The sequence below is a fragment of the Atractosteus spatula genome, chromosome 19, assembly GCF_055471065.1.
Source record: "Atractosteus spatula isolate fAtrSpa1 chromosome 19, fAtrSpa1.hap1, whole genome shotgun sequence".
Classification (NCBI taxonomy): Eukaryota; Metazoa; Chordata; class Actinopteri; order Semionotiformes; family Lepisosteidae; genus Atractosteus; species Atractosteus spatula.
The window spans coordinates 13,983,206-14,011,113 of record NC_142724.1 but is presented as its reverse complement, the minus strand read 5'-3'; the positions used below and the strand labels follow the sequence as shown (position 1 = coordinate 14,011,113).

The 27,908-nt window shown below is 47.0% G+C and overlaps 1 protein-coding gene across 1 annotated transcript; it reads right to left on the bottom strand.

Annotated features, from left to right (window-relative positions):
* Positions 1-80: 80 nt before the first annotated feature.
* l3mbtl1 (L3MBTL histone methyl-lysine binding protein 1) lies at positions 81-27,689 on the bottom strand. Its single transcript, XM_088937314.1, has 21 exons — positions 25,780-27,689; positions 23,211-23,401; positions 21,797-21,923; positions 21,310-21,472; positions 20,569-20,701; positions 19,567-19,630; positions 18,804-18,895; positions 16,283-16,387; positions 14,624-14,759; positions 11,979-12,070; positions 11,489-11,640; positions 10,123-10,199; positions 9,945-10,030; positions 9,557-9,667; positions 8,563-8,701; positions 7,126-7,225; positions 6,059-6,259; positions 4,109-4,158; positions 2,654-2,811; positions 2,132-2,194; positions 81-1,790 (listed from the first exon to the last, which is right to left on the bottom strand). Exons 1-21 carry the CDS (start codon positions 25,967-25,969, stop codon positions 1,656-1,658), a joined length of 2,565 nt encoding a protein of 854 aa, XP_088793440.1. The 5' UTR covers positions 25,970-27,689; the 3' UTR covers positions 81-1,655.
* Positions 27,690-27,908: the final 219 nt, after the last annotated feature.

Below are 27,908 nucleotides of genomic sequence, written 5' to 3'. Positions count from 1 at the left end.
TAATGTACACTGTTCTAAATGAAAACAGAGCTTCACAATCCCTGAGGCATTGTAAAAAAAAAACCTCCGACACAGAAAGGTTTTATATCTTCAGCGGCGTGCAATCCTGCAATCCCACAGACCACAGCGTCCACTTGAACCAAACATTTATTGATTTATGGTGTGAAAGACATACTGACCGACTACTGAACATCTCTATAAAACAGTTTAAGCCAGAGAGAAACTCCAGAACAGGGCAACATCTTACTCCAAGCTCAGGTACAGTGTTTCTCACGGCCTCCCCGAGTCCCAGAACAGCGAATAGATGCCACGACCTTGTGCTGCCGTCTCTTGGCAGTCAAGCGTTTCGAAACTGCCAATGCATACAGATTTGGGACATCCTGTCGTTTACAATTCTGACTTTAATTGGCTAATAAAAACGTTCCAGAGTTCCAATGCCTATTGCGAGACTTCGCTGGAGAGGTAATATATTCTCAGGGCTTTATGCCCATACTGGAGTGGGGCGTTTCTCACAGGAGCCCCCTCTAGTGTTCAAGAGGAATTATTATTTTTGGAGGGAGAGCAGGCAGCCTGTTTCTGTTTAAGAGCAAGACCTTCTGGGAAAAGACCCAGTAAACACAACTTAGCAGCACAATCCATACACTGACCAACTATGAGGTGAAACCCCCTTCTTCTGTTCTGTAATGTCTGTGACACCATTAAATGCCAACATTTTCCCTGCTCTTCAGTCCTCAAGTCTTCAGTAATGACAGAGGCTTGATGTTTTTAAACCTTTGACTGCCTTCCATGGTGTCTTTTGCGCTCTAGAACACACATACCACTGTAAATCTCAAAGTTTGTACCCATGACTGTTAATAAAATAGAATGACATCTAGAATTAGACTCTATAGTCTGACTTTCAAAGACCAGGCCTGAAAATCATTCTTGTCACACTAATGCTCAGTTAATGCTAAGAGCTGCAGCAGAGAAGATGCAGAAGAAATTTTCTTGGGCCTTAACCGCTTCATGACTGCCAGGTGTACAGTAGCCATCAGAGATAGTCTGCCAGTGGTCTGCTTCAACTGGATTAACAAACAAATGCAAGTTAACTTACTCAGGAGCAGCCTGCATCTAAAACTGCTCTACACCCAAGCACACGTCTGAGCAAAGAATAAATACAAATATTAAAAGAGGAATATTTCTCTTTGCCCACTTTTTCAAACTGCGTTTCTCTGTGTTTTTTACATGCACGCCTGCCATTGCTCTCCCCATGTTCTGAAACTGGGAGACTCTCGCGGTTTCTGGGCTTCCAGGACCCACTGAAAACGGGATCCAGGCACCAACATATTTAAAAGTGTCAAACAAACCCAAACCGGATCATCAGGAAAAGAGCAGTCTCGCGCCGTTGTTAAGTACCGAGACGAATTTCACCTGACCCTGACACGAGTTACAGGAGATGGCCGCCACAAAGAAAACAGTAGGAACACTTAAGTAAACAGATACATCAGTAGGAACCAAAGTTAAGTTTAAACACTGGCACATGAACACAGCTTCCCTGTTGCCCCTGCCGCTCACTGACAGGTGCGCATCAGACACATGGAGGAATTGTTTTTGGTGGATTGGCACATATGCAGTAGCCAGTGACCGTACTGGCTCTGTCGCAGGTCTGGCTGGCATCACTTGAGCCCGTCGTCGGTGCTCTTGAACATCAGGATGGCATTGTAGATCTTGAGTGCCGGGCCAAGTTTGATGCTCATGATCTTCACGATGTCTGTTTGGGTCAGCAGGAGGAAGGCTTCTCCATCAATCATCTGGAGAAACACAATGGCTCAGCTGCTCAGAGGCTGCTAATGCTTATGATAAATCTTGGGCACATTCCAAAGAGGAGCTACCACTGCAAATCAAAGATTCAACTTATGAAGATTCTGTTCTCCAGTGTTATTTTGACATTCCGAAGCTCAGTTTTAAATGATTTATACCTCTAAGTATGAAAATCAATCAGTCTCTGCAAAATGACTTGGAGTGCAAGCCAGAGAATGTCATTTTAGGAAGAGATCCAAAAGCATCTTTGTTTTCCAATCATCCTTGTGTCAGAGAACTGGGGTACAGAATTTGGTGATGGTATTTAGGGGAGTCTGCCAACATGTCTCACCTCATCTTTGAAGAGCCGGGCTTGATCCTCACAGCCAGTGAGATTCTGGACGAAACTGAACACCTGTTTTGAAATCACAGAAGAGACATACAATAATATATGCCATCATAGGTTTTTTAATTTCAATTATTTTTCCTAATAATTATCTATTTGTTTTTCTCTTGAATGTTGTTGGTGGCAAGGCCACATTAAAGATGGGAAAGTGTCTGACATGATTTATCTTGATTCCTGGCTTTACATCACAGAAACCTATTTCAATAAGGGTGTGCAGACGTTTTATATCCACTGTATATCCTTAAGGATAATCATACGGATCCTACATGTCCTAGATATTTGTACAGCCTGGTCACAAGCCCCAAAAGTCATCTAATCCTCATCCCAATCCTTCTCTCGTTGGTAGAACTATCGTATATTATAACTGTGTAGCTATTTGATACAACCAGCATGCTCCAGTTCTTTCTATCCCCCTTTGGAACAGTTTTCCAGGGCCTTTCCAAGTCTGTATCCTGCCCTCCTCCTCACCTCCTCCACAGTCCAGGTGGCCACTTTGCTGGCATGGATGCCCGCCACCCCCGGCAGCAGCTTGCAGTGCTGCTCCCAGCAGAGAGACAGGGCCCGGTCAGGGTGGGCCGACAGCGCCGACATGAAGAGGGAGGGGTGCACGCCTTCCGACGACATGCCTGCAACACACGAGAGTGCACGGCACACGTCAGGCTGCCCGAGCCAGCACACCCTCTCGCCCCCTGCTGGCAGGAAGACTTTCTCAACTGGATTTGAGGCCTATGAAACCGTGCAAGAGAATCCCTGCGGCTGACACCTCACGCTGGAGCCAGGAAGGTGTTAGACCCCAGCTTGACCTCTCTCTGTAGCCTCCCCATCTCTGAGCAGTACACTGGGTTCCACAACAGGGTTTGCTGACCGCACTCCCTTCCAGTCCAACCCAGCCAGCCTTCTGACTCAACCAGTACCTGCACTGCTGTCTTATCCGGTTACCAAGCCCATAGCTAAGGACCCTGATGCCGCACAATTAATCAACAGGGCGGAGGCTGTAAGGTCACCCGTGGGAGGGTCATCTACGGTAGATGTTTTAGAAATGCCACTCTTAAAATACTTGAAACGGATCCGAGTAAGAGCCACGAGGAAAAGTCAGCTGACTAATCAACGGAAGCACCCTTTTCAAACACAGGGGAAACAGGCAAACCTCATCAGGAAACAATATATAAGTGACCCGGAAGAACTCAGCGGCGCGGGAGCCAGTGGGGTGGATGTGACTAGGAGGAAGTAGCAGTAATACAGAAGAGTTTGAACGGACTGGATTTAGGAAAAACGGACTGGAAACGGAGATCAAAATTCAGACAATCAGTCTTATCTTGGGTGGAGTGGTGGCTCTATGGCTAAGGATCTGTGGCTGGAAGGTTGCCAGTTCAAATCCCGTGGCTGGCAGAGGAATCCTACTCCGTTGGGCCCCTGAGCAAGGCCCTTAACCCCAACTGCTCCAGGTGCGCTGTACAATGGCTGACCCTGTGCTCTGACCCCAAGCTTCTCTCTCCCCATCTATGTGTCTCATGGAGAGCAAGCTGGGGTATGTGAAAAGACAGATTCCTAATGCAAGAAATTGTACTGGGCCAATAAAGTGATCTGATCTTTTGAGTTGTTCAGTCCCCCTGTTGACACCCCAAGCGTCACAGGTTGAGCAGCCCTGGTCTCAGTTCATTCTTGCAGTAAATACATCTCTTCTAATCCATTAGAAAAATGTTTCTGTTATCTATGTCTTATTCTGTTATGTAGCTGTTGCTACACTGTTACATCATGAGCTACTGCCACATAAACAAGCATTGTAAAGATGGAGCACCATTTACATGTAGCAAACATGTCTTATATAATCATATAGTATTTGATATTTAATATGTTCAATATGCTGTATAATGCAAACTGACGGGGTATTTTTTAAGAGTATGATGGCTTGGCGTCACTCACTTTGGTAAGCTCTCTGTTGGCTCTTCCTGTACTTGGGGGGACGTCCTATCCTGGAAAGAGAGGCACAGTCAGACACTCAGACCAGAACGCCCAACACTGCCCCCTGTCGTCACCTTATGGAATCACAACCTCCTGTTCCAGGGGGAGACGTGCGGCACGTCTCTTCACAGTCCCTAAACTGCTCCCGGACATACCTTGCAAATGATGAATGGGGGAGCTGAATGCAAAAAAATGATGGGCCAAGAAACATGCCAGGAAGAAAACATTGGAGCTAATACATTTCCTTGGAATGTGTAATTGTTTCACTGCCCTCTTAATAAATCATACAGCATTAAATCTGTCATTCTCCGGGAGCAATAATTTTTAAATTGAAAGAAAAACTGACCAAAACTCAAGGAATGAGGGGGCATAAATATACAACACTGACTGCACTGAGTTTACCCAATTTACCTTTTTCTATTAACCCGGCATTCAATAGAACTGTTAAAGGGGACCTGCAACGCTATTTTTATATTTCGGGGTTAGAAAGAATCGGCATTGATGAGTGCATTTCAAACCACAATGAAAGTAAAATGTACAAAGTAACTTGTACAACCTTCAATTTACATCACATAATAGACTAAATTTCCAGGTACTGTATGTGCAGCGCCACGTTCTGTGATTCAGAACAAGGCAACAAAACCTCCAGTGAGGTGAAGTAGCTCTATTACACTGTAAACAAGCAGGCTTGTAAATACATCTCTTCTAATCCAACAGAAGTAATAATGTCGACTTCAAGACGGTTTTGCCGATAAATGGAACTTACTTGTTAACTCTGCATGCAGATCACGTTGGAGCACTTCTGCGGTGAAATAAGTCTGTACTTATTCACTCGTACATCACATTGCATTAGTTATTACAGTGACTAGTGAGCAGGAAGGGCCGCACTAGTCATGTCACAGTTCGTGGGAACTCTCGCTCTCACCAATGGTGAGACCAGGGGTTTGCGACAACATGGTGGCTTACAGTACCTTAAGTATTAAGTATTTTGCGCTTAATTTGGAATTTGTCAGTTTTCTCTATACTCAATGAATTTATTTTGTTACCGATATTTAATAACCGGTCTGAGAAACTGGGACTGCAGTTCTCCTTTAACTGTCCCATAAATCTTTCAGGACACAGATGCAGGAGTCCCACCAGGGACTTAAGAATCCTTTTAGATTTTACAGACCGGGGGTCTGATCCTCTTTTGCTCAGCAGCCCAGTAAGCAGAATGCAGCAGGAGAGTTGTAAGTGTGGCTCTCTGTGCAGACAGACTCTGGCCTGGGGTCATTACTCCTGAGCTGGCTTGAGGGGATTTTAAACAGACACCTGCTGTTGTATGTGGCCCCCCAGAAATGGCTGAAAGGTGGGATAACATCGTCAGGAATAGCCACTGGACCATAAGTAGAATGTGGACTATTAAAAACCTCATTCATGGTGATAACATTGCTGGACTCTGACTGTAACACCTCTGTAACACTGTCATTGTTATAATTCGGGGCACTGTGGGAGATACACCTCGTGTGCGTATCCCTCAGTGTTCTCTGGATGTGGCCATTTTCATTATAGCTAAACTCATCTCACACCTTCACTGGACTGCGCTGTGACTCCACGCATCCCTAGACAGACAGCCGCTGCGTTGGCAAAGACCCGATGCGAGACGGAATAGTCCGGAAGTGTCTGGAGAATGACGTCGGGGACAGCACAGTGAGGTAAGGTCGGGATGACAGACAGGGGGCGGTGACTGGTGATCCAGAGCACGGGGAGAGCACAGGCGAATGAGCCCAAAGGAGGTCCAATGGAGTTGCCGGGTCACAGTCCATAATCCAAGAAAGGTGGGAGCGCCCCCTAGAGGAGGGATGGCGACCGTGACGGGCGGTCCCACCACGGGTTCGAGGGCACGGCGTGGGCGGGCCGGCGAGCGCTCACCTGCCATGGTGCCGGGACTTCTTGCCTCGCTGGCTGAACACCAGCAGGTTGCGCTTGGCGCCAGGCCCCTCGGTGTCGGACAGCTCAGTTTTCAGCCGGCCCTGGTTGCGCTCGGCCAGCGGGCACCCCGACAGGCAGTGGTGGGCCGTGAACCTCCCGGTCACATGACCCGAGCCATCGCAGCCCGGGGTGGGGCACTTCCTGTGGGAGGAGCCGGAACATTGGCAAACAGCCTCGTGTGAGACCGAGCAACTGACTGTCATTATCATTAATTATAACTGACAGCATAATTATTATCGGCAGCTCTGAAGGGTTCACCTACAGCAGACTAGCATCCCATCTAGTTTTGTAAATCCGGGAACTTCAGAAACAGGAAGGACTCTATGGCACTACCTCTGTGGATCTTCAATCTTAACAGGAACATTGCACATTGCACAAAAAGGCCACAGCCACAGAAGAAAAACTCTATAACTGATAACAAAACTGTCCTTAAACTGCAGACAAATACCTAGAAGCTCAACATTGTGGCAGAAACCAAGAAGGAACAAGCCTCATTCTGCGAGTATCAATGTGCGGGAAAGCGAGGGTATAAGTTTGTAAGTTCTAAAGAAACGCTACACTCTCAGACGCGAGTGACACATATGGCCTTTGACTCCTGCTGGCGTGAAAAAGTGTAGTCTAGTTACAGGAGGCATCTTGTTTTCCTGCATCTGAATTACGAATGCATGCCATCTGAATTAATTGAAGCGATTAATTGCTTAGTTAAAAATAAAACTAACTTTCTAATCGCTGATCAAAAACACTTGCTTAATCTGGAGCTGGGTTAGCATCAGTAAAGTTTTTTGTGTGTGGTAAGATGACGGAGCGCAGCGACAGACACTTTGCTGCGCCAGAGCTTCTCTTTAAGGATTTTAAGATCTGCACTCAACTGTCTCCTGACCTGCTTTGTTATTTCCTACATCTGGCTTCTACAAAACGGAGAAAAAGACTACAGCATCCAGACTGGGCTGCACGCCCAGGGCGATGTGCCGTGGTGTACCAGCACGAGCTGGTAGGGCAGTACTGACCGGTGGTGGAAGCTGTACTTGCTGGCTCTGGAGTGGGTCATGCCTTTGCAGGGCAGAGAGGAGTAGCTAGTCTGTCCAGAGGCTGAGGACTCCCGCGGTCCTGCACACACAGAGATCACACACACACGTGCAGAGAAACAGCCACGCAGAGCTGTCAACACAGATGCAATTTACCGAGAGGTTCAGCAGTATGCCCGCGTTTGTAAGGTCAAGATGCATCACTTAACATGAGCTTCTGCTTATAACCAGGAGTCTTCAGTCCAAAAGAGACCCTTCCTGGCTGTGCTGTTTCAAGATGAGCAACTGCAAACACTGATCATTCAGCACACACACCTGGCTGAGGACGCTATGTGATGAGGAAGGCTTTGGCTTTTTGGAAACCTTTCTACAGCAGAGGCAATCCGTGCAGATATGATGGATTCATTATTCATTATCCATTTAGCCATCTGTTAGCTGCTGTCTCAATTGCTATCTGTACTACCACTCAAGAGCTGTACTTTGCTGTCAATTGGAAAAACTTGCAAAATGAAGCACAGCCGGTCTGAAGGAATGAATATCCATGACAGGGAAAGGAATTAGCCAATCCTCTGTGCTAATTAAGAGGCTTATAAGAACCGCTAGGAGGAAACGGGTTTCAGCCTGTGTCTAGGTTGCAGCCTGGACTTAGGGAGAGAGGGAGAAAGCTCCAGGAGTGAGTTCTCACTATAAATGGAATGGAATTGGACTGGGCTGGGCTGAACTGGCTTACAGGCTTGAGTGACTCAATGAGTAAGGGATGTTTCAGAAAATACAGCTTGGACTGCACTACAGGGGTCACAGGTGCTAGAAGCAGGGAAGAAATAACACTGCTTATGATCATGTTATATATGTATATTCTCTTTGAAAACGTAACAAAACAGAATATTTGACTATCAAATCAAGGTAGATCACATTCATTGTTCATTCACGGTACTGAATCTGCTTTTCAGTACTATGCACCAACCAGAGGACAGAAAGTGAGATTCAGAAAATACAGAAACATCAATCAGCAGAACCACAATACGAACAGGAGGCTCCAAACTGCAAGGTGACTTCCTCAATTGCTTCTCTGTTACACAGCCAAGACAAGTAGCAGTAAAAAGAAATAACTCTTTGGAAAAGGGGGCAAACTGAGTCACCCGACCCCAACAGGGGAGAAAGTTAGAGCGAATAAGGCCATTGATGTTTCAGCAGGAGAAAAATAATGCGCAGCAGGCTGTCCAACATTTTCACAGTCCCTAGAGCAGAAAATGACAAATGAAGAGCCCAGGTAGGCTAGCTGAGGGCTCAACAACTCTTCCTCAGCTGTATTAAACCTGTCACCCAAAGCAAATGTTTAACCAAACATTTAAAGGAAACTAAGGTGCTCACAGCACCACCTAGAGAGCAGGCATGAAAAGAGGAAGGGTTCGGCTGTACCGGGTTGCGGGGTATTCGCCTCACGGAGGGGCAGCTTCAGGGGGTGCCCAGTGGCCTCGCACCAGCCTGCCGGGTGGATGTCAGGGTGGTCAGCATCAATCCACTCGTCGTACATGTGGTTCCAGCCATCGAAGTGAATCTGTGAGACACACGTGCAGCAGGGCTGAGTTTGCTCACACAAGGCTGCCATTGCGTGGCTTATCACTCTGAGCCGTGGGATTTTGACACCTCTGGTCACTGTAAATGAACTCTGACCTGACCCCTGACCTCCGACCTCTGACCTGCAACTTCAGCTCTCCGATCAGCTGAAATAGCTCTCGTGCAAGTGGCTCTGTTCCTCTCACACTACTGGTTAGCACCCAAAACCTAGGAAATAGCCAGCAGCCATATCACCCTGCAGCTCACAACTGGCAACCCCATTGATGGAAGACCTCCTGGGAAAAACTAAGGCTGCTGCTGGAAGAGGTGTTAGCGGGGCCAGCAGGGGGCGCTCACCCTGCAGTCTATGTGGGTCCTAATACCCCAGTATAGTGACGGGGACACTGTACTGTAAAAAGGTGCCATCGTTCAGATGAGACATAAAACCGAGGTCCTGACTCTCTGTGGTGATTAAAAATCCCAGGGCGTTTCTCAAATAGAGTAGGGGTGTAACCTTGGCGTCCTGGCCAAATTTCCCATTGGCCCTTACCAATCATGGCCTCCTAATAATCCCCATCTCTGAACTGGCTTCATCATTCTGTTCTCCTCTCCACTGAGAGCTGGTGTGTGGTGAGTGTACTGGTGTATTATTCAGGTGGGGCTGCACACTGGTGGTGGTGGAGGGGATCCCCATTACCTGTAAAGCGCTTTGAGTGGAGTGTCCAGAAAGGCGCTATATAAATGTAAGGAATTATTATTAGTAAACAGGCTGAGCCCGACCGGTCTTCCCGATCCCCTCTCAGACTGGTTCAGCCTGCGGGACTGACTCAGGAGCGAATGGAGGGGAACAGCTCACCTTTATCCTGTGCGGGTCGATGTCCTCCACAGTGGCCAGGCGGAGGATGGACGGGCTGCGCTTGTCCACCGCCTCCAGCTTCATTCCCACCTGGAAGCCATGGGGAGGGCGCTGGGAAAGACAAGGGCAGCGGTGTTTCTCCAGGACAGAGTCAAGGCTGACTCACGTCAAGCTTCCCTCCAGTGGGGCACACTGACACGTAGCCTCCCCATGGGAGACACACAACCGTTCTCAGCTACAAAACACTGTGTAACCAGTGGGGACGAACCCCTGCAGCTTCCTAGCTGCTCCCAGCTGGACGCAGTCTTCATGAGACGATGCAGAATGACCCCACCTTCTCCCACGCCCTGTCCTTTGTGTATTCCGGTCAACAGCGGACTTTACTCACCGGCTTAAACGTGTGAGCCGGGACAGCCGTTGAGCCAGTCTCCTCCAGGTATTTCTCCCAGGAGAAATTGTCTGGATCTGGGTAATCTGAGTGGAGAATAAAAAAAAAATATCCACCCGGCCTGCTGTGCCAGACGCTGCATGCTGCGGGCGACGGGACTGCCCTGGCTGTCACTCACCTTGTGGAGGGGTCAGAGGGAGGCCCCGCTCTTGGCACCAGCCAATGGGGTGGATATAAGGGCTGCTGGCATCACACCTGGGATTGGGAAGGAAAGGGCAGACTGGATAACAGGAATAATACAGCTAACCCACAGACCCTGACACACTAGACAGGTAGGGCTAACTCTTCCCTGAAGAGAACTCTTCCTTGTCTGAGGGTGACAGTGTGTGGCCAAAACTACCTAGACACAGCATTGATCTGCTCTTCCCCGAACATTAAGCAGAGATGATGCCTTTGGTATATTTGCAACAGTCTTCATCAGAATATCATTCTACAACGAATACAGCTGCTGACATAAGCATTGGTTCGCTGTATCTGAAATGAATAATACATTCTTGAAGGGGAACTGCAGTCCCAGTTTCTCAGACTGGTTATTAAATCTCGGTAAGAAAATAAATTAATTGAAGGCGCTGCAGCATTTTACAAATTCAAAGTTAAGCACAAAATCGCGCACTTTGTAAAAGGACTGTAAGTCTCCATGTTGTCGCAAACGCCCTGGCTCTGGGGGCGAGTTTGAGAGTTTTGAGAACTGTGACTTAAATCAGCCCTTCCTGCTCGCTAGTCACTGTAATGTCTAAAATAACGTGACGTACGAGCGAAAAAGTGCAGGTTGTGCAGCAGAACGTTTCACTGCCGAAATGCTCCAGTGTGATCTGTATGCAGAGTTAAAAAGTAAGTAGTATTTGTCAGAAGAACCATCTCAAAGTCGAGAGCAATATTTCTTGTGGATTAAAAGAGATGTATTCACAATCCTGCTTGATTACAATGTAATAGGGCCACTTCACGTCATCGAACGTTTTGTTGCCCCGTTCTGAATCTCAGACAACGACAGCAATATGGTGCTGCACATACCTGGAAATTCAGTCTATTTTGCGATGCGAATTCATTTCATTGTAGTCTGAAATGCACTTATCAATGCCAATTCTAATCCAGAAATATAGCGTTGCAGTTCCCCTTTAAAAACATCTACCGACTGTCTGGATGAATGAGTTCTGCTTAATCCTGCAAGAAGCATCATTTATAAAATAAGTATAATTCAACAAAACAATGTTTCTGAATAAACAGTGGCTTATCTCATTTAACATGCAGTGCCAATAATGATATTTGCCATGACATAAGTGTTCTCAGAAAACAACTTCCACAGCATCAATACCAGCTTTTTTTTTCAAAATCAAACATTAAGACTGCCGCCTGGAAGTGGATCCATCCTTCTAAAGAAACTGCCCTACAGCATTATCACATGGCAGTGAAAAACACCTGGAAACATGCCCTAAGCTGTATTTCTATCCCTTCTGAGAACTGGGCTTCCCTGTGTCCGTGCTCACCAGTAATCATAGGTGTCATCCCAGTTGTCAAAGTGAACCAGGAAGCGATTGTCTACCACGTCGGTCACCGTGGCAACGCAGATGAGGGAGGGGTTCATGCGGTCGACGGCCTCCAGCTTCATTCCGACCTCGAAGCCACAACAGACGTCTGTCTGAGGAAGAGAAGGGTGGCACAAAACAAGAACTCTCAACGCCCTTTTCCTCAGTCCTGCAAACGCACACTTACTGTATTAAAACCTCCGTATGCAGTTGGCCTACAACAACGCTCAAGCTTCCCACAAACCCTCTGTGTAAACACACCAGGATTCAGCCACCAGGGCTCAGACGATTCTCTCTCACTGCACAGACTCCTCACTAACTACGATTCCAGCTCTCTCACCCATTACCAGTCTGGTGCAACTACGACGTTTCTCATTTACTTTTTATCCTTTTCTCTCCAACATCATGAGGTCTCCAGTCAAGTAACGTGGAGAAAGAGAACCAGACTTACTCTCCCAGGACTAGCGAAGAGTTCCTTTGGGGCCACCTGTGCCTTGGTGAGCCTCAGGTAGCTGGACCAAGAGAATTCCTCTTCTTTGCACCCTGAGGAGAGAGAGAGGGGGGGAGAAGTGCCAGGTTTGGACAGCGGCGTTCAGTAACTTTCCTGAGCGCAGTTCTCACTTGTGAGAGACACGCAGCGCTCTGAGAGCAGAACTCTGCCGTGAAGGCAGAGGGTCTCTGAATCATCTATGTTTGATGGAGGGGCTCTTGGCCCCATGGATAAGAGACGTCAAGTCTCTAGTCAGGTCACACGAGAAGAATGAAGGTAAATCCAGTACATGGAAACATCCCAGGCTGCAAAAACAAGTTAAAAAATCTAAGAACTTTGTAGTTAATAAATCCCTGGACAGCCTTATGTATGAACGCTCTCCCATGCCTCTCCTTGGGATCTTAGCTAAGATTTACTGAGCCCTCTCTGCCTGCATTCAAATGAAAAAGTTGCATAGTGCTCAGAAACTCGCTGAATGCCTGCCTGTGTTGGGAATTCTGTCAAAGACAGTCACATCACAAACATGGCTGCTGACCACTGAGACCCGTGACCTTGAGAGCATAGTTATACAGCAGACTTGTGTTTTACGTAAAATATTTTTCCACAAGTTCGTGTATATGCAGTCACCAATGAAACATATGTGAAAAATAAAAGAATGCGGGGAATTTCACAAACTGATTTGAAAAAAATGATTTGGGAACTAGTTACAGAGCCTGTAGCTTCCTTTATCAATGCTTTCTTTATGGTGCGGCTTCACCCTCAATATGGCTCAGAAAATGAAAACAAGTAGAAAGGGGAAAGGCAAGTCAAGAAAAGTGCTCGATTTGGAGTTAAAAAAAGATTTTAAACAAGTTCATCGTCAGTAGCTGCACATTCTATTCATATTCTATGGGCGGAGGGGTGGACTTAAAAGTCAATATAGCTATGACTATAGCCATCATTTTTCTACAATTCTCCCAGGAGAATTCGCAATTATTTGAATTGATTTTCTTCTGCTTATCATTTGAGTCAAGACTGAGGGCACATCACAAATTCTGAAAAGCTTTGAAAAAAGTTTTACTGAGACATCAAGGAGATGTCTGCCTGTGGCTGGAAGGTTGCCGGTTCAAATCCCGCAAGCCGACAGAGGAATACTACTCCGTTGGGCCCCTGAGCAAGGCCCTTAACCCCAACTGCTCCAGGGGCGCTGTACAATGTCTGACCCTGCGCTCTGACCCCAAGCTTCTCTACCTGTCTGTGTGTCTCATGGAGAGCAAGCTGGGGTATGCGAAAAGACAATTCCTAATGCAAGAAATTGTTTATGGCCAATAAAGTGATCTTATCTTATCTTATATTCATCATCAGTAGGACATTATAGTCAGTGTTCCCTGTATTTTATTATTATTCAATTTTATTTGATCTATTTTGTATACTGAAGGAACCTGAGCCTTGTTATGAGCTAACAATGAAGCACTTAAGAATTGTGTTATTGCTTTGCACATTTCTAGCGGGCCAAGGTCTCTGGAATGGAGCTGTAATTCATGTATCCTGTTTTAGCAACCGATTTAGCAACAGGAAGGGAACAGGGAACTTGTTTTATCGCCACGGCAGACCCGAGTTAAGTGCCTGGCTCTCTGACCTAGTTTACACATTATAAGGCAGCATGCAGTGACTGACCAATCATAAGAATGTCCGTTTTTGGATGGAACTTTTGCTCGTCTTCAAGAATAAAAGCCAGTGGTTCTGTTTGAAAAAGCGAGTGAGAGACGAGGTTAACCTGTTATCTGTCCTCCTTTATTGCAATAAATAAATCACGATTTGATTAATCAGAACCATGCGTGTGTCACGATTGTAGTCCCTCCTCCTTAAGGGTGCTCCGGCTCTTTTCACTTTGGTCCTAATTTTGTGCACCTGCCCCTTGTTCCAGCCTCCTTCCCGTCCCCCTTAAAAGCCAGACACTCAGTCAGTTCGGGGCTCTGCATCTGATTCCCATATCGTGCGGACCAGGACCTGTATTTGTCTGGCTCCGTCATGTTTTTAAGTTTCTGTTCCTGTTTCCGTTTCCCCCGCCGGTCTGTCTCGTATGGATCGCCTGGCTTCTGGACTTTGGCCCTGTCTTTTTGATTTTCCGTTCGTCTCATCCCTGGATTGTTTGCCCCGGACTCACCCCCCTGGACACCTGCGCACTTTGGACACGCCCCCCTCCCGTATACATTCCCGAATCCTGCATGACTTTTTCCTAGTGTTTCCTCACTCCCCCCCCGGATTGTGTCGTCTGCATAGGGTCTGGAAAGAACTGTTCGTTACAGCGTGGTTTTCTTTGTCGAGTCTACCAATACCGTACAGTACTGTATTTGCTGTATTACTGCATTCATAATACTTTAAGCTACATACACGTACTCATACACTTCCGGTGGATTTGACTTGTTTAAGGGTAGGGGAATAGGAGAGTCTCAGGGTGTTGTTCCGATTATATGCGATTTTGAGTATACGCAGTATGTTAGGAACCTAACAGTGTAAAACAGTGTAAAACGCGAGTCTGCCTTATTTCAGGTAACCCAGACACGTTCCCCCAACCCCACCTGCTCCAAACCTTAGCCCAGCCCGGCCGCAGTTTGCCCTCTGACCTTTGGGGGTGTAGAGCTTGTGCCCAGTTCTCTCACACCAGCCGGCCGGGTGAATGTCCGGACAGTTGGCGTTCACCCAGAAATCATGGCACTCCGAATAGCCGTCAAAGTGCATGCGCATCCTGTATCCACACACCTGCAGAGGGACAAAACACGGTGTGCTTTAACTACCTGCCAACAAAACAGCAGCTCATTCCTCCTAAAATCAGGAGAACCTATCCCAGTCATGAGGCACCTGGCTCTTCGGAACTATGAGTCGAAATGAATATGAACCCCTTGGTGCTTCAGGTCTGCTCCCTTTGGCGCCGTACATATTTAAGAAGGTACGCAAGAATGCTGATAATTGGCTATCTGGAATCTTGCAAACCTTCTTAAATACATCAATATCAAACCTGCAGAGAGAAGCTGGCAGCCATTAAAGAATGAACACTTTCATCAACAAGGTGAAGGTTTTCGAGGCTCGGAGCAAAAGGACAGGTTCAGAGAGGCTCGGCGCAAAAGACACAGGTCCCAGAGTGGGGCTCCTCACGGTGTGCTGGGAGATCAGTGTTGAAGAGGTGGGCCGGTGTCTAGGTTGCTAAGCAGCGGCTCTCGGAATGTTCCGGGCAGAAGCAGAGTCCAGAGAGGAGTCAGAGCGAACTTGGAGAGGGGACCTGTTGTTTAGGCAGTTTATTCTCCAGCCCCACCTCAAGTCATGTGAACCGCATTGAATTGCTATTATATGAATCTCTGATTGTCTGTTTGTGAATATTGAAGGATTGGATTGGATGTTTTGTATAACAGAACTGTAACCAGACCATTGTTAACCTGTAGCCAAAAAAGAATTGCTTTTATAGCAAGTTTCGATAAAATTTTTTTTGTGACATTTGATAAAAAAAAACGCAGACAGCTGACAGGGACAAATTATCTGATCAACAAGCTATGTATAATTTGATAAAATCAAAGGGCCAGACTGCAGATTTTTAGAAATAGCCTAATAAACTCTAGTAACAGACAAAGGGAGAAAGTTTGCTCCTAACTACAGGATGAAGTAATTTGTCCATTTAGCCAGCAGGAGAAGTGGCTACTAAGTTGCAGTTTTTGAAACAAATGTTACCGACAGAGAAACTGGCAGAGCTCTCTTGCTCTTGCTCGCTGCTGCTACTGTGCCTTGACTTCAGAACAGAAATAAAGGCTTGCTGATCTCTTCAAAGCTGTAGCCTGGACTCTCTTTTTCCTGGTCTGCTGAAGAGGTTTAACCTCACCTGTCCGCCTTCACTACGCTGAATAATGCAGAAATATTAAAGCCCTGCCAACCCCAACTAATTAAATAACTTTGTACACACCCTTGTGAGTGTGTCTTTATGAGCCCATATAATCCTTTGTTTAACTGAGAACACTCTTTACATGACGTACAGTGAGAGGGGGGGCTTTTGATGCTGTAATAAAGCTGATCGACTCCACTCTGCTGTCTCTGTATGGCCTGACCCAAACTCCCATGCTTTCAGAGGTAGTGGGAAATTATAGGTAGCAAACAATAAACTACAGCACTTAACCTTGAAAAGACGCTTTAACCAGGAGTCAATCAATCCTTTATCAGTCCAGCAAGTGACACTGAGGAGTGTTTTCCTCAGGCTGACTCCTGTCGTAAACTGTACTTAGCCCGTCCTTCGCTCGCACCTCAGCCACTGTGAGGACGAAGTACATGGATGGGTGTTGTGGGTCGATTCCTTCCAGCTTCATTCCCAGACGGAAGCCATTCTTACACTGAGGGACCCGCTGGTACTAGGAGAGAGAGAGACAGACGAGCAGTCAATGTAGGCGTCTCAGTGTCTTCAAACAGTCGAGCACCGGACAGCGGTGAAGAAGTCTCAACCCCATCATTGAGGTGTCTTTGTCAACCTAAGAATGACAGCAACATTTGAAATATACAACTAACAAAAGTGCTGGAACAGATCTTGCGTTAATGGGTTGTCACATGTTATGGAACTGAACACTACAACTGTAGCTTATTTTCATGAGCCCTTCTGGTTGGAGAAAACTGGGATGAGGATGAGAAACTGACAAGAGTCTACCGCAGTGACACAAGATTTATTTCAGCTGGCTGCCTTTCACATAAAATAACAGTCCATGCAAGTAGATCATTTTACTAGCAGCAGATTTCTAAGTGGAAACTTATTGAAAACATTTTGAACGTCTTTATGGGCTTGACTCTGCTTGATAATGAACTTCTTTGCAAAATAAAGTATCAAAACAAACAAAAGACAGGTGAGCTGTGTGTGTACTGGGCTAGCCCAGGAGCAGACAGGTGAGCCGTGTGTGTACTGGGCTATCCCAGGAGCAGACAGGTGAGCCGTGTGTGTGCCAGGCTAGCCCAGGAGCTGACAGGTGAGCCGTGTGTGTACTGGGCTATCCCAGGAGCAGACAGGTGAGCTGTGTGTGTACTGGGCTACCCCAGGAGCAGACAGGTGAGCTGTGTGTGTACTGGGCTACCCCAGGAGCAGACAGGTGAGCCGTGTGTGTACTGGGCTAGCCCAGGAGCAGACAGGTGAGCTGTGTGTGTACTGGGCTATCCCAGGAGCAGACAGCTGAGCTGTGTGTGTACTGGGCTATCCCAGGAGCAGACAGGTGAGCTGTGTGTGTACTGGGCTATCCCATGAGCAGACAGGTGAGCTGTGTGTGTACTGGGCTATCCCATGAGCAGACAGGTGAGCTGTGTGTGTACTGGGCTAGACCAGGATCAGACAGGTGAGCTGTGTGTGTACTGGGCTAGCCCAGGAGCAGACAGGTGAGCTGTGTGTGTACCGGGCTAGCCCAGGAGCAGACAGGTGAGCTGTGTGTGTACCGGGCTAGCCCAGGAGCAGACAGGTGAGCTGTGTGTGTACCGGGCTAGCCCAGGAGCAGACAGGTGAGCTGTGTGTGTACCGGGCTAGCCCAGGAGCAGACAGGTGAGCTGTGTGTGTACCGGGCTAGCCCAGGAGCAGACAGGTGAGCTGTGTGTGTACTGGGCTATCCCAGGAGCAGACAGGTGAGCTGTGTGTGTACTGGGCTATCCCAGGAGCAGACAGCTGAGCTGTGTGTGTACTGGGCTATCCCAGGAGCAGACAGGTGAGCTGTGTGTGTACTGGGCTATCCCATGAGCAGACAGGTGAGCTGTGTGTGTACTGGGCTATCCCAGGAGCAGACAGCTGAGCTGTGTGTGTACTGGGCTATCCCAGGAGCAGACAGGTGAGCTGTGTGTGTACTGGGCTATCCCATGAGCAGACAGGTGAGCTGTGTGTGTACTGGGCTATCCCATGAGCAGACAGGTGAGCTGTGTGTGTACTGGGCTAGACCAGGATCAGACAGGTGAGCTGTGTGTGTACTGGGCTAGCCCAGGAGCAGACAGGTGAGCTGTGTGTGTACTGGGCTAGCCCAGGAGCAGACAGGTGAGCTGTGTGTGTACCGGGCTAGCCCAGGAGCAGACAGGTGAGCTGTGTGTGTACCGGGCTAGCCCAGGAGCAGACAGGTGAGCTGTGTGTGTACCGGGCTAGCCCAGGAGCAGACAGGTGAGCTGTGTGTGTACCGGGCTAGCCCAGGAGCAGACAGGTGAGCTGTGTGTGTACTGGGCTATCCCAGGAGCAGACAGGTGAGCTGTGTGTGTACTGGGCTATCCCAGGAGCAGACAGCTGAGCTGTGTGTGTACTGGGCTATCCCAGGAGCAGACAGGTGAGCTGTGTGTGTACTGGGCTATCCCATGAGCAGACAGGTGAGCTGTGTGTGTACTGGGCTATCCCATGAGCAGACAGGTGAGCTGTGTGTGTACTGGGCTAGACCAGGATCAGACAGGTGAGCTGTGTGTGTACTGGGCTAGCCCAGGAGCAGACAGGTGAGCTGTGTGTGTACCGGGCTAGCCCAGGAGCAGACAGGTGAGCTGTGTGTGTACCGGGCTAGCCCAGGAGCAGACAGGTGAGCTGTGTGTGTACCGGGCTAGCCCAGGAGCAGACAGGTGAGCTGTGTGTGTACCGGGCTAGCCCAGGAGCAGACAGGTGAGCTGTGTGTGTACCGGGCTAGCCCAGGAGCAGACAGGTGAGCTGTGTGTGTACCGGGCTAGCCCAGGAGCAGACAGGTGAGCTGTGTGTGTACCGGGCTAGCCCAGGAGCAGACAGGTGAGCTGTGTGTGTACTGGTTTTAACCAGCAGGGCACAGGTGAACAATCTACCTCCTGAAAAAGTCTGGGTGCGGCAGCCATGGCCTTCTGCTCCTCCAGGTAGTGAGACCATGACCACACCTCCTTCTTCCCCTCCGCGGGCCCTACACACATCATGTTAGCACACAGTTAGCACACTGTTAGAGCAGCACCAGGTTTTACAGTTTTCTACTGACTGAAAAAGAAAGACACTCCAGTTTCATATATTCGAAAGCATTTTCATTCTTTTTTTTTTCCTTTTCCTTTTGTTTGTCGGAGCACAGGAATTTCCCTCTTCTGCACCTTGCAATCCATTTCGCTGGAGTGTTCTCCCGCAGGTGGGCTAGCGGTATTTTAGGGAGTGAGTTACATCACTAAGGACCCAGCTGTCACGGAGCCGAACGCTGAAATGGACTGGGTAGAACACCAATCAAAACGGTTTTACTGAGTTCTCAAAATCTACTGCTCTGCAAAGACAATCAACAGAAAAGACGGGTACTCTGATTCAAATGGTTTCAGTTACACAGCGGCCGGTATACAAACAGAAGGAAAAGCTGGTGAGATATGGCAACATGCAGTGAAGCAAAGCCGGGCTTGGCAATTCTGGGATAGCCGTCATGGTCATGTTTGAGCAAAGTGTCAGCAGAGCAGAAGCATCGCCTTTTAACAATACTGCTTCATTTAGAGAGACACGTTCAGCACCGTGGTGCCGGCTCACGCTTGTGGTCCTAACACTGGCCCATCATTACGAACCAGGTTTTTCTGTGGGAGCTGTGTCAGCCGGAGGTGTCTGTACCTGCCCTGCTCTGCCTGCCTTCTATGACAGGGCCACAGGACTTCAGTTCCTCAAGCTTCTCCTCCTACAAAACACAAAACACCGCAAAAGGAAAAGAATTACAACACTCACTGAACCAGCTCAACCCTTCCCCACAGATCTGAAGCTCCTGACGACTGACAGAGATTAGGAGTTCCCCTCTCTCAGAATGACGCACAGCTTCGCTCAGCTGCTATTTGCTTAAAATCAGCAGTCAGCAAGAGCAGCTCTTGTTAAATCTTGTTAAATAAGCTCTACTGCAGTCCCAATTTCTCAGACGGGTTATTAAATCTTGGTAACAAAATGAATTCATTGGTGGGACCGCAACGTTTGACAAATTCCAAATTAAGCACAACATTCTTGTGAAAGTAACAGAAAAAAGTCTCAAAGTCAAGAACAATATTTCTATTTGATTAAAAGAGATACATTCACAAGCTTGCTTGTTTACAATGTCTGTACATATCCAGAAATCTAATCTATTTTGGGATTTAAATTGGATTTTTTACATGTTACTGTGTACCATCTTACTTTCATTGTGCTTTGAGATGCACTCATCAATGCTGATTCTTTCTAACCCTGAAATATAAAAATAGCGTTGCAGGTCCCCTTCAAAGAGCAGACTGCACTCCACTCTTAACAACAGGAGTGGACCTGGACACACAGCCAGGCAAGTAAGTACCTTGATCTTACATTGAACCAAGGCCTTGAGCATACCTGGGACATGTGGCTATTTTCTGCAATTAAGCCCAGTGTGTGAGTCTGTCACATTACTAAGGACTGGCTCACAGCAAAACCAGACCCTGTAGATCCGAAGACCAGATTTGACCTTCACATTGCAGCACAGAAATCAGCTTTCAGAGAACTGTGAGGCTGCAAATGGCGTCAACTGCATAATGTACTTTCCTTTAACCTTACAATACACAACTCAAGAGCAGTACTGGGACTCGAGGCAATGTCAGACCAAATCAGACCTCTCTTCCTTACCATAGCCTCCATCTCAGACTCTTCCTCAGAAGGGCTCATATAATCCTTCCTCTTCCTCTTCTTCACTGGTTTCAGCAGCTCAGGGTTCAAAGCATCCAGCTGCATTCCCGTGGCCTTCTCAACCTCTGCAGGCCTGAGAGAAGACACAGGTTGCTCTACGGACGCCCTGCCTGTCGTGGAGCAGTCTATCACAAGAGGCACTGTGTGGGCACTACAGGGACCGTCAGGGCTGAAGTAGCACGTGCCTGTTCAGTGAACAGTTAAAACTAAAAAAAAAGGTCAAGGCTTTTGTGGATTCTGTTCAGAGGAGACCATCCAGGTATCTTTCTGGACAGGAAGGAATGTCCTACACGGAAATCCATGTCCAACAGGAGCTGCGTTTTTCCATAAAGGGTTGTATGGAACAAGCTACCCAGCCATGATGTGGAAGCCTTCTTTCACTAAACAGCTGGATCAGATCCTCAGATTAATTAGCTACCAAATGGCCTAGGTAGGACAGATGGCTTCCTCCTTTTTGTAATCTTTCTTATTTTCTTAAAAGGTCAACACAGGAGCAACTAAATGCCCATTATAACACGGCTGCAAATCTTTCTCTCAAAGAAAGTTTTGAACGGAGGGTAAGCTTGTTTAGCTTTAGCTGTCACAGTGAATTTACACCAGTGCAATGTCAGCTGTATGAAAGGTCATTCTAACACAATCCTGCCTGTCTCGCAGGCTGTCCGTCTGCACTCAGGCTCTTACTTGTCTGTGATTGGCTCCCTGCGCAGCTGCTCTGTGAAGCCCCTTTCTGCTGCTGGGCTGCGGCCTTCATAGCTCCCAGAGTCCCCTTCCGGCAGCGGCTCCTCTTTAATGGTCTGTTCCGGTTCCTGTGGACAGCCAGTGGCAGGACTGTGGGAGATACCATCTGGAGAACAGGGGGGAAACCGTCAGGCACCTCAGGACACGTTGCACTTCAAATGTTACCTATCACCAGGAGTTAATATACAGATTACAGTCATACACGGCAAAGTTATTGGGATAATTCCATCCGATTCTCTACCAATAAATACAAGTTAATATTTCAATTATATTTGTGTTTTACGCAACAAGAGGATAAAGTGTTCAAAACAAGCTTTTTGACCTGCACCAACCTGAATGGGTCAGCAGCAGAAAAATATAAAAAGAAAGACTGCAATGACTTCTTCTTTTTGTCAACAGAGGAGTCTGCACAGAAACCTGCTCCCTTCACCTGGTTTAAGGGCTGACTTCCCGTCTGTCTCCATCTCCTTCCCAGCAGCCCCTTCTGCACCGGGATCAACGAACGGCACCTTCCTGTCGCTGACGACTTCCAGCGTGCCGAAGTCATTCATCCGGAACTGCGGGACACACCACCCTTTTTTCAGTACACGTGTAAGTACGCGATGAAAATATTCCAGGACACCTATTAATAGACCGACTGGGAAGTAGAACCACTCACTGAGCATCTTCAAGAGAAAATGGAGGAAATGAAAAAATGAAAAGTGAACGCAGCTAAGAACGTTTCAAAGAAAGGACCTTAAAACTGAAAAGGAGCACAAGCTCTGAACATCGAGGAGGAAGTGAGCATTCACCACCAGTGTTTCTGCAAAACATGACAATTTTAAGGGTCAATGTTCTGAAATCTGGGACATTTAACTAGACATTCACTCATCCTGCACCTCTGGTTTAGTTCCACAAATCAACAGCCCTTACAGCTATTTTACCAATATAACCTGCTTGGCTCAGGATACAGGATTTAGGTCAGCTAGAGGAACTGTGGATCAAATCCTGGAGGACAATTTAGGGCAGCCAATCAGTCCTACCCTACAGATTTTGAGAGGTGAGAAAAACCGGAGCACAGCACTGGAAGCAAACACAGAGAGAACATGCAAACTCCACATTTAAGGTACTCCAGTCCAGAATCAAACCCAGGACCAGAGTGCTGTGAGGCAGTAGAGCTGACCACCATACCTCTCTTAGGATAAACAAAAAGAAGCAGACAAAACCATACCTGAGGCATTATAGTATATCTTCCCAATCCTGGCCCTTGTGAGGCCAGTGCCTGGTTTTCAATCCAACTGAGCTCTCAGTTACTTAACTGAAACCTTCACTGAAACCTAGTTAGATGTTTGCTCGTAATTTTCATTTTCTGCTAAAACTGGTTGATTGCCATTATTCTTCATAAGAAAGAATACAATACTTCTTAAAAAGCAATTTAAGGTCTGGAAACACAAAGTAATCCCTATCATTCACTAATCGAAATATTTTCTCAATAAAGGGTTTGATTAAGTCATCAAGAGCTCAACTGCAATTTAAAACCCGCAGACACAGGGCTCACCAGAATTAGGGCTGATAAACCCCGTGTTACAGTCAGTCACATGTTCCGTCTTTCCAATTAGAATTTTCCAACGGAGAAGGAAAGATGGGAAGGTATGAGGTATGAGCACATCAATCACAACGGGGGATGCAGCTCCATCCTCATATCAAACACCTGACATTCCAATTTCAAAAGCTCAAATCCACAAATATTTCCCAGATTACACATTGCAAGAGGCCACCATTTTGGCTGAGAGCTAACTGGCAACAGAGGGGATCCAAGGAGTGCGGAGACCCAGGAGACGACAAGGCGGGAAGTCCCAGAATACCTTGAGGTTGGTGCCAGGGAGCACGGCCACGCCTTCCTTCCACTCCAGCACGTGGACCACGCTGCAGGCTCCGCCCACCTGCGGGGTCAGCGCGGAGGTCACCGGCTCTCCAGCCCCGCCCCCCTTCAGGGGCTCCATGTGGCATCTGGGCCCCTCCCCATTGCGCACGCCCACGAGAGTGGAGCTGGGGGCTGGGAAAGAGACAGCAGGCTGGAGGAGCGCTGGGCTGGGAGGGCCGCGCGCCCTCCAACACAGGGCACCCTGGAGCCTTTCACCCATGCGCGGCGAAGTGACTCCTGCCCTCAACGGACAAACAGCCCCCAGTCGGTTTTCAGAAACAGAACCTTCATTTTTCAAGCTATTAACTCTGATTAACAACAGATTCTGAAAGCCCGATTAAGGTTTCTTCCTGTTTTCTGAAGAATTCTGCTGATCAGTGCAACCCATAACTACAAATTAAATTTCCTATCAGCCCCTGTCTATAAATGAGCCACTTCTCATATAAATGAAAGAACCTGTGGCCTTTTCTTTGTCCGTCATGAATGTTTCTGAATGGCCGATACAACAATATTTCAAACCTGTTACTGACTCACACACTGGCTACTTTCAGTTTGCATGTGGTGTGAAAGGGGCTAGTCAAGACAGCTGTCTGTCCGGGCCTATGTTTCTAAGTTCTCTTAATGGAGTTCTGCGTTTAATGCCATTACTGAAGGGTGTGATGAAATAAAACTGGTTTTGCTTTTCAACCATCCACAGGCAGTAGAGGTCAATAGCAGAGGTCTGTTCATTGCTATTCCTCTGTTCACAGATGTCTGCTTCTACCGATGATTGTCACTGTGTTAAAATGGTCTGCCTCTGATACAGCAGTGTGGTGCAGTGGTTAGGGGTGTTGAATTTGGACCTAAATGGTTCCGGGTTCAAATTCCAGAGGAAACGCTGCTGTTATACACTTGAGAAGGCTACATCACCTAAATTAATTCAGTGAAACACCCAGTTATGCAAATGTAAGTCACCACAGCCAAATAAACGAATCACTACAAAATGAAATAAATCAGAAATAATATCACATGGTTCAGAATGCCATGCAGCTCGAGTGGTGACACTTTAGTAAACAAGTCCAGAAACCAATGTTAAGCTTAATTTCTCTGAAAAACCTGGAGAAATTAAGGAAGACATTTGTGATGCTGCCGTGAGAGTTCATGAGCTTTCTGGCCATTTTCATCAAGCTATTAGTGCAGAATCTCAAATCACAAATAACACAAGGACTAAATACCGCTTAGCGAAAAGGATAAAGTCAGCATCTAAGGATCTGAGTCTATAGTGGCTGATCGGTCTCAACCTGCTTATCATCTGATGGAGCGGTGGCTCTGTGGCTAAGGCTCTGCGCCTGTGGCTGGAAGGTTGCTGGTTTGAATCCTGTGGCTGGCAGAGGAATCCTACTCTGTTGGGCCCCTGAGCAAGGCCCTTCACCCCAACTACTCCAGGGGTGCTGGACAATGGCTGACCCTGTGCTCTGATCCCAAGCTTCTCTCCCTGTCTGTGTCTCATGGAGAGCAAGCTGGGGTATGTGAAAAAAGATGAACTCCTAATGCAAGAAATTGTATGTGGCCAATAAAGTAATCTTATCTTATTATAAATACAGCTTTCATTCTCCTGCATTTTGACTGTGGGCTCGTTAGTGCCCAGGAAATGTGCGTCAGACTTTGCGTTAGCAGTGTAATGAGAGCCTTGTGTGTGAATGGCTGTGCTTGAAACTTCGAGAGCCATTCCTGGGGCACTGTGTGTCAGATAAAATATATAGACATTTAAATCCCAAGCACAAGAGAGATCTAGTCAAGAAACGGCTACAATGGAACAGAAGAATCACATCACAATTGTGTGAAGATGAACAGCGGCATAAATACATGAAACAGAGCACTACCTTTCTGATCTCAGTATGTTCACCGAGTTTATAACTTGATACATAAGCAAGTATATAACCAAGCTCACACAGTACTTGCTTAACTGGGCAAATTTGACATATTCTATTTTTGCAGCTTTTACAAATTTAAAGACATTTATGCTGTGATTCCAGAACTATGTGGCTAACTTAGATGTACCCACCATCCTCAGATCAATACGCTTACAAGCAACCAAAATAAGTAACAAAGATCTCCTGTGACAAGATAGAGCAGAGGTTTTCAATCAGCATCTCTGTCACACAGCACACAAATACAAAGTACAAAGCAAGGCTCACTATATGTTTTTTTTTAAATTAAAGTCTATTTTGCTGTCATTTGACAATGTTGCTATTGCGATCCAGACATCCTGGGCTACAGTGACCTCTAGGTCAACATTTCCATAGTTTTCATGGATATAATTGGAAGAAATCAGAGAATTTTCTGCTGTCCTTACAGCATCTCAGAGCTGATATTTTCTTTGCTCGGGCTGTGATGGATGCAAAAGGAAGTCAGTGTCTTGCAACGATTATTTTCACTGCAAACGCAACCTAAACAACTTAAGCTGCAGAGCATTAATACTGCACCAGCCCCTGTGCTGCACAGGACTGTGCCGCTGGGAGTGACCTCACCTGGCAAAATGAAAGCAGTGGTCTGGGCCTGGGGGCGTGTCTTCTGCACTGAGATCTCATTGGCCGGGAGGGGGGCGTTGCCTTCAGCGGAGGGGTTGTCTCCGCCCACAACCAGCACCTCAAGACCCACTTTCCTGCTCATCTCCTCGGGGACTGGTGCCACTGTCTGGCTGTGATGAGAGGCAGGCATGGGTCAGTGCTTACAGCGGTGTCCCAGAGACACCCGGGTAGCCCTTGTGATGATGATCCAGACTGATTTCAGCCAAACCAGCGCCTCATCATTAGAAAAGCCTCATAAATTAGGCAACAGAAATTCAGATGTTGCAGATTTTGAAAGAAATATTACAATATTCCCAACAAATTCTTGAGTGACGTAACTTTCTTCCCACAGGTTTCATGCAGTGAATGGAGAATTTACCCTATTACATACAGAAGTATTCTTATTTTATTATAAATCAGATAAGATTTCATTCAGGTACCCAAATGCACGTGGTCTGGGATGTCTTTAACAGGGGACTCTACTTCTGCTACAGGGAAGTGCAGTTAAATCTGAGAACAAGAGGCACTACTTTACACAAAGGGCTGTGGGAGTCTGGAACAAGCTTCCCACCCATATTGTCAAAGCTGATACCCTGCTTTCTATAAAGAAAGGGGAGAGGGATCAATTAACTACCAACTACCCCACAGACTAGCCGAGTCGAATGGCCTCCTTTGTTATCTCTTCGGCTAGTTACAAGTAACCCGGAGAGCAAAACACTTGGCATTCCCCGCATCGTTTCATTGTAGCGTTCATAAAGCGATTCTTTGAGCGAATTACACTGCTAGACACAGGAATGCAGTCAGCTATGATCTGATTTTGGAAGTTGTATGTGCTGCAACCTGAAACGCCATTTAGATCAAACGCATCTTTCACGTTCAAAACGCATAGGAAACCTCTAGCGGAGAGGCGGCGGTCTCTCCCCCTGACATTATTACCCAGACGGCGTGAAGTACTGCGGAAACTCGTGGGCTTTTTATTTCATAAACATATTACCATTACCGGTACCGGCGCGGGTATACTTTCGGTCCTGACAAAGATTTATCTGTAACATCTTTCTGAACCATGTGAGGCAAAAACCTGGCTACACGTTACGGGGCGAAATATTTAGAGGCGCATAGCTGTTTCTCCAGCACTGTTAAATAGTATATACTATATACCGTCTTTGCGCCAGCGTACCTGCAGTACGCTAGACACCAGGAGCGCTGAACCTTGAAAGCAGTATTAAAAACAATACAACCATTTTTTTTACACTTAAGTCCACAGCACCGACCTCGTCTACGACTGTGAGCTCCTTCATCTCAGTCCCTTATTTCACAAAGAAACCAGTTTGTCATAGAGAGTAGCCGTCTGCTTTCTCCCCCCAATTACAGGACCATTATTAAAATGTGAAACCCTAGCAATTTATAGCAAAATGGCGGCATGATTTAACTCTTTCAAGAATCTTGTGCGATGTAGGATTCGACATGCAGCTTTTCATCAAAGTGCAAGGCGTTGAATGTTTCATCTATTGCTGACAATATTTAATTTAACGTTATACAACAGCAGAGTGGAACCTCATTTTCCCCCTAGCCTTACTAGACAAAAGAGAAACCGAAAACTACCCCAAATACCACAACTGAGGTTGTCAAAAAAACCACAGCTTAATCAATATGGGTTTATTATAATAAGATGACTATACATTAAAAATGAAACATGCTTAATGAAATGTAAGAAAACTAAGAACCTTCTCAACACCTAAAGATGAGGCTTATGACTACAATTAATCTAGAACACCCCATGCTATTATTCCGTTTCGAGATGTAGAAATAATAAATCGGCACAATGTGTGTGAATGAACCGATCGGTCTTACCAGCGGTTGGTTCTCCTTGCGGCTCCAGGCGCAGCACTGCGCATGCGCGAGCCGCGCACCGGGCATGCACACAGGACTGCAGCGGCTTCACAGCCCGGCCACGCCGCGAACATCCACCGCGCTTTGGATACGTTTTAATTTACACTCGACACAACTGTCCGTCAAACTCCGCACTTTATTGGAAATGTTTTTGTTGGCACAATCACAAAGCCCATAAGAGCGGTTTTTTTCCCCCCTCC

What these genes read in the sequence shown, in the direction of transcription:
- l3mbtl1 (XM_088937314.1), bottom strand. Translation starts at nt 25,969, where the DNA reads ATGCCTGCCTCTCATCACAGCCAGACAGTGGCACCAGTCCCCGAGGAG. An exon ending in CACTGCTTTCATTTTGCCAG is followed by an intron (nt 23,402 to 25,779) that starts GTGAGGTCACTC and finishes TCTCTTTCCCAG; the next exon opens with CCCCCAGCTCCACTCTCGTG. An exon ending in AAGTACAGCTTCCACCACCG is followed by an intron (nt 6,260 to 7,125) that starts GTCAGTACTGCC and finishes CTCCTCCCACAG; the next exon opens with GAAGTGCCCCACCCCGGGCT.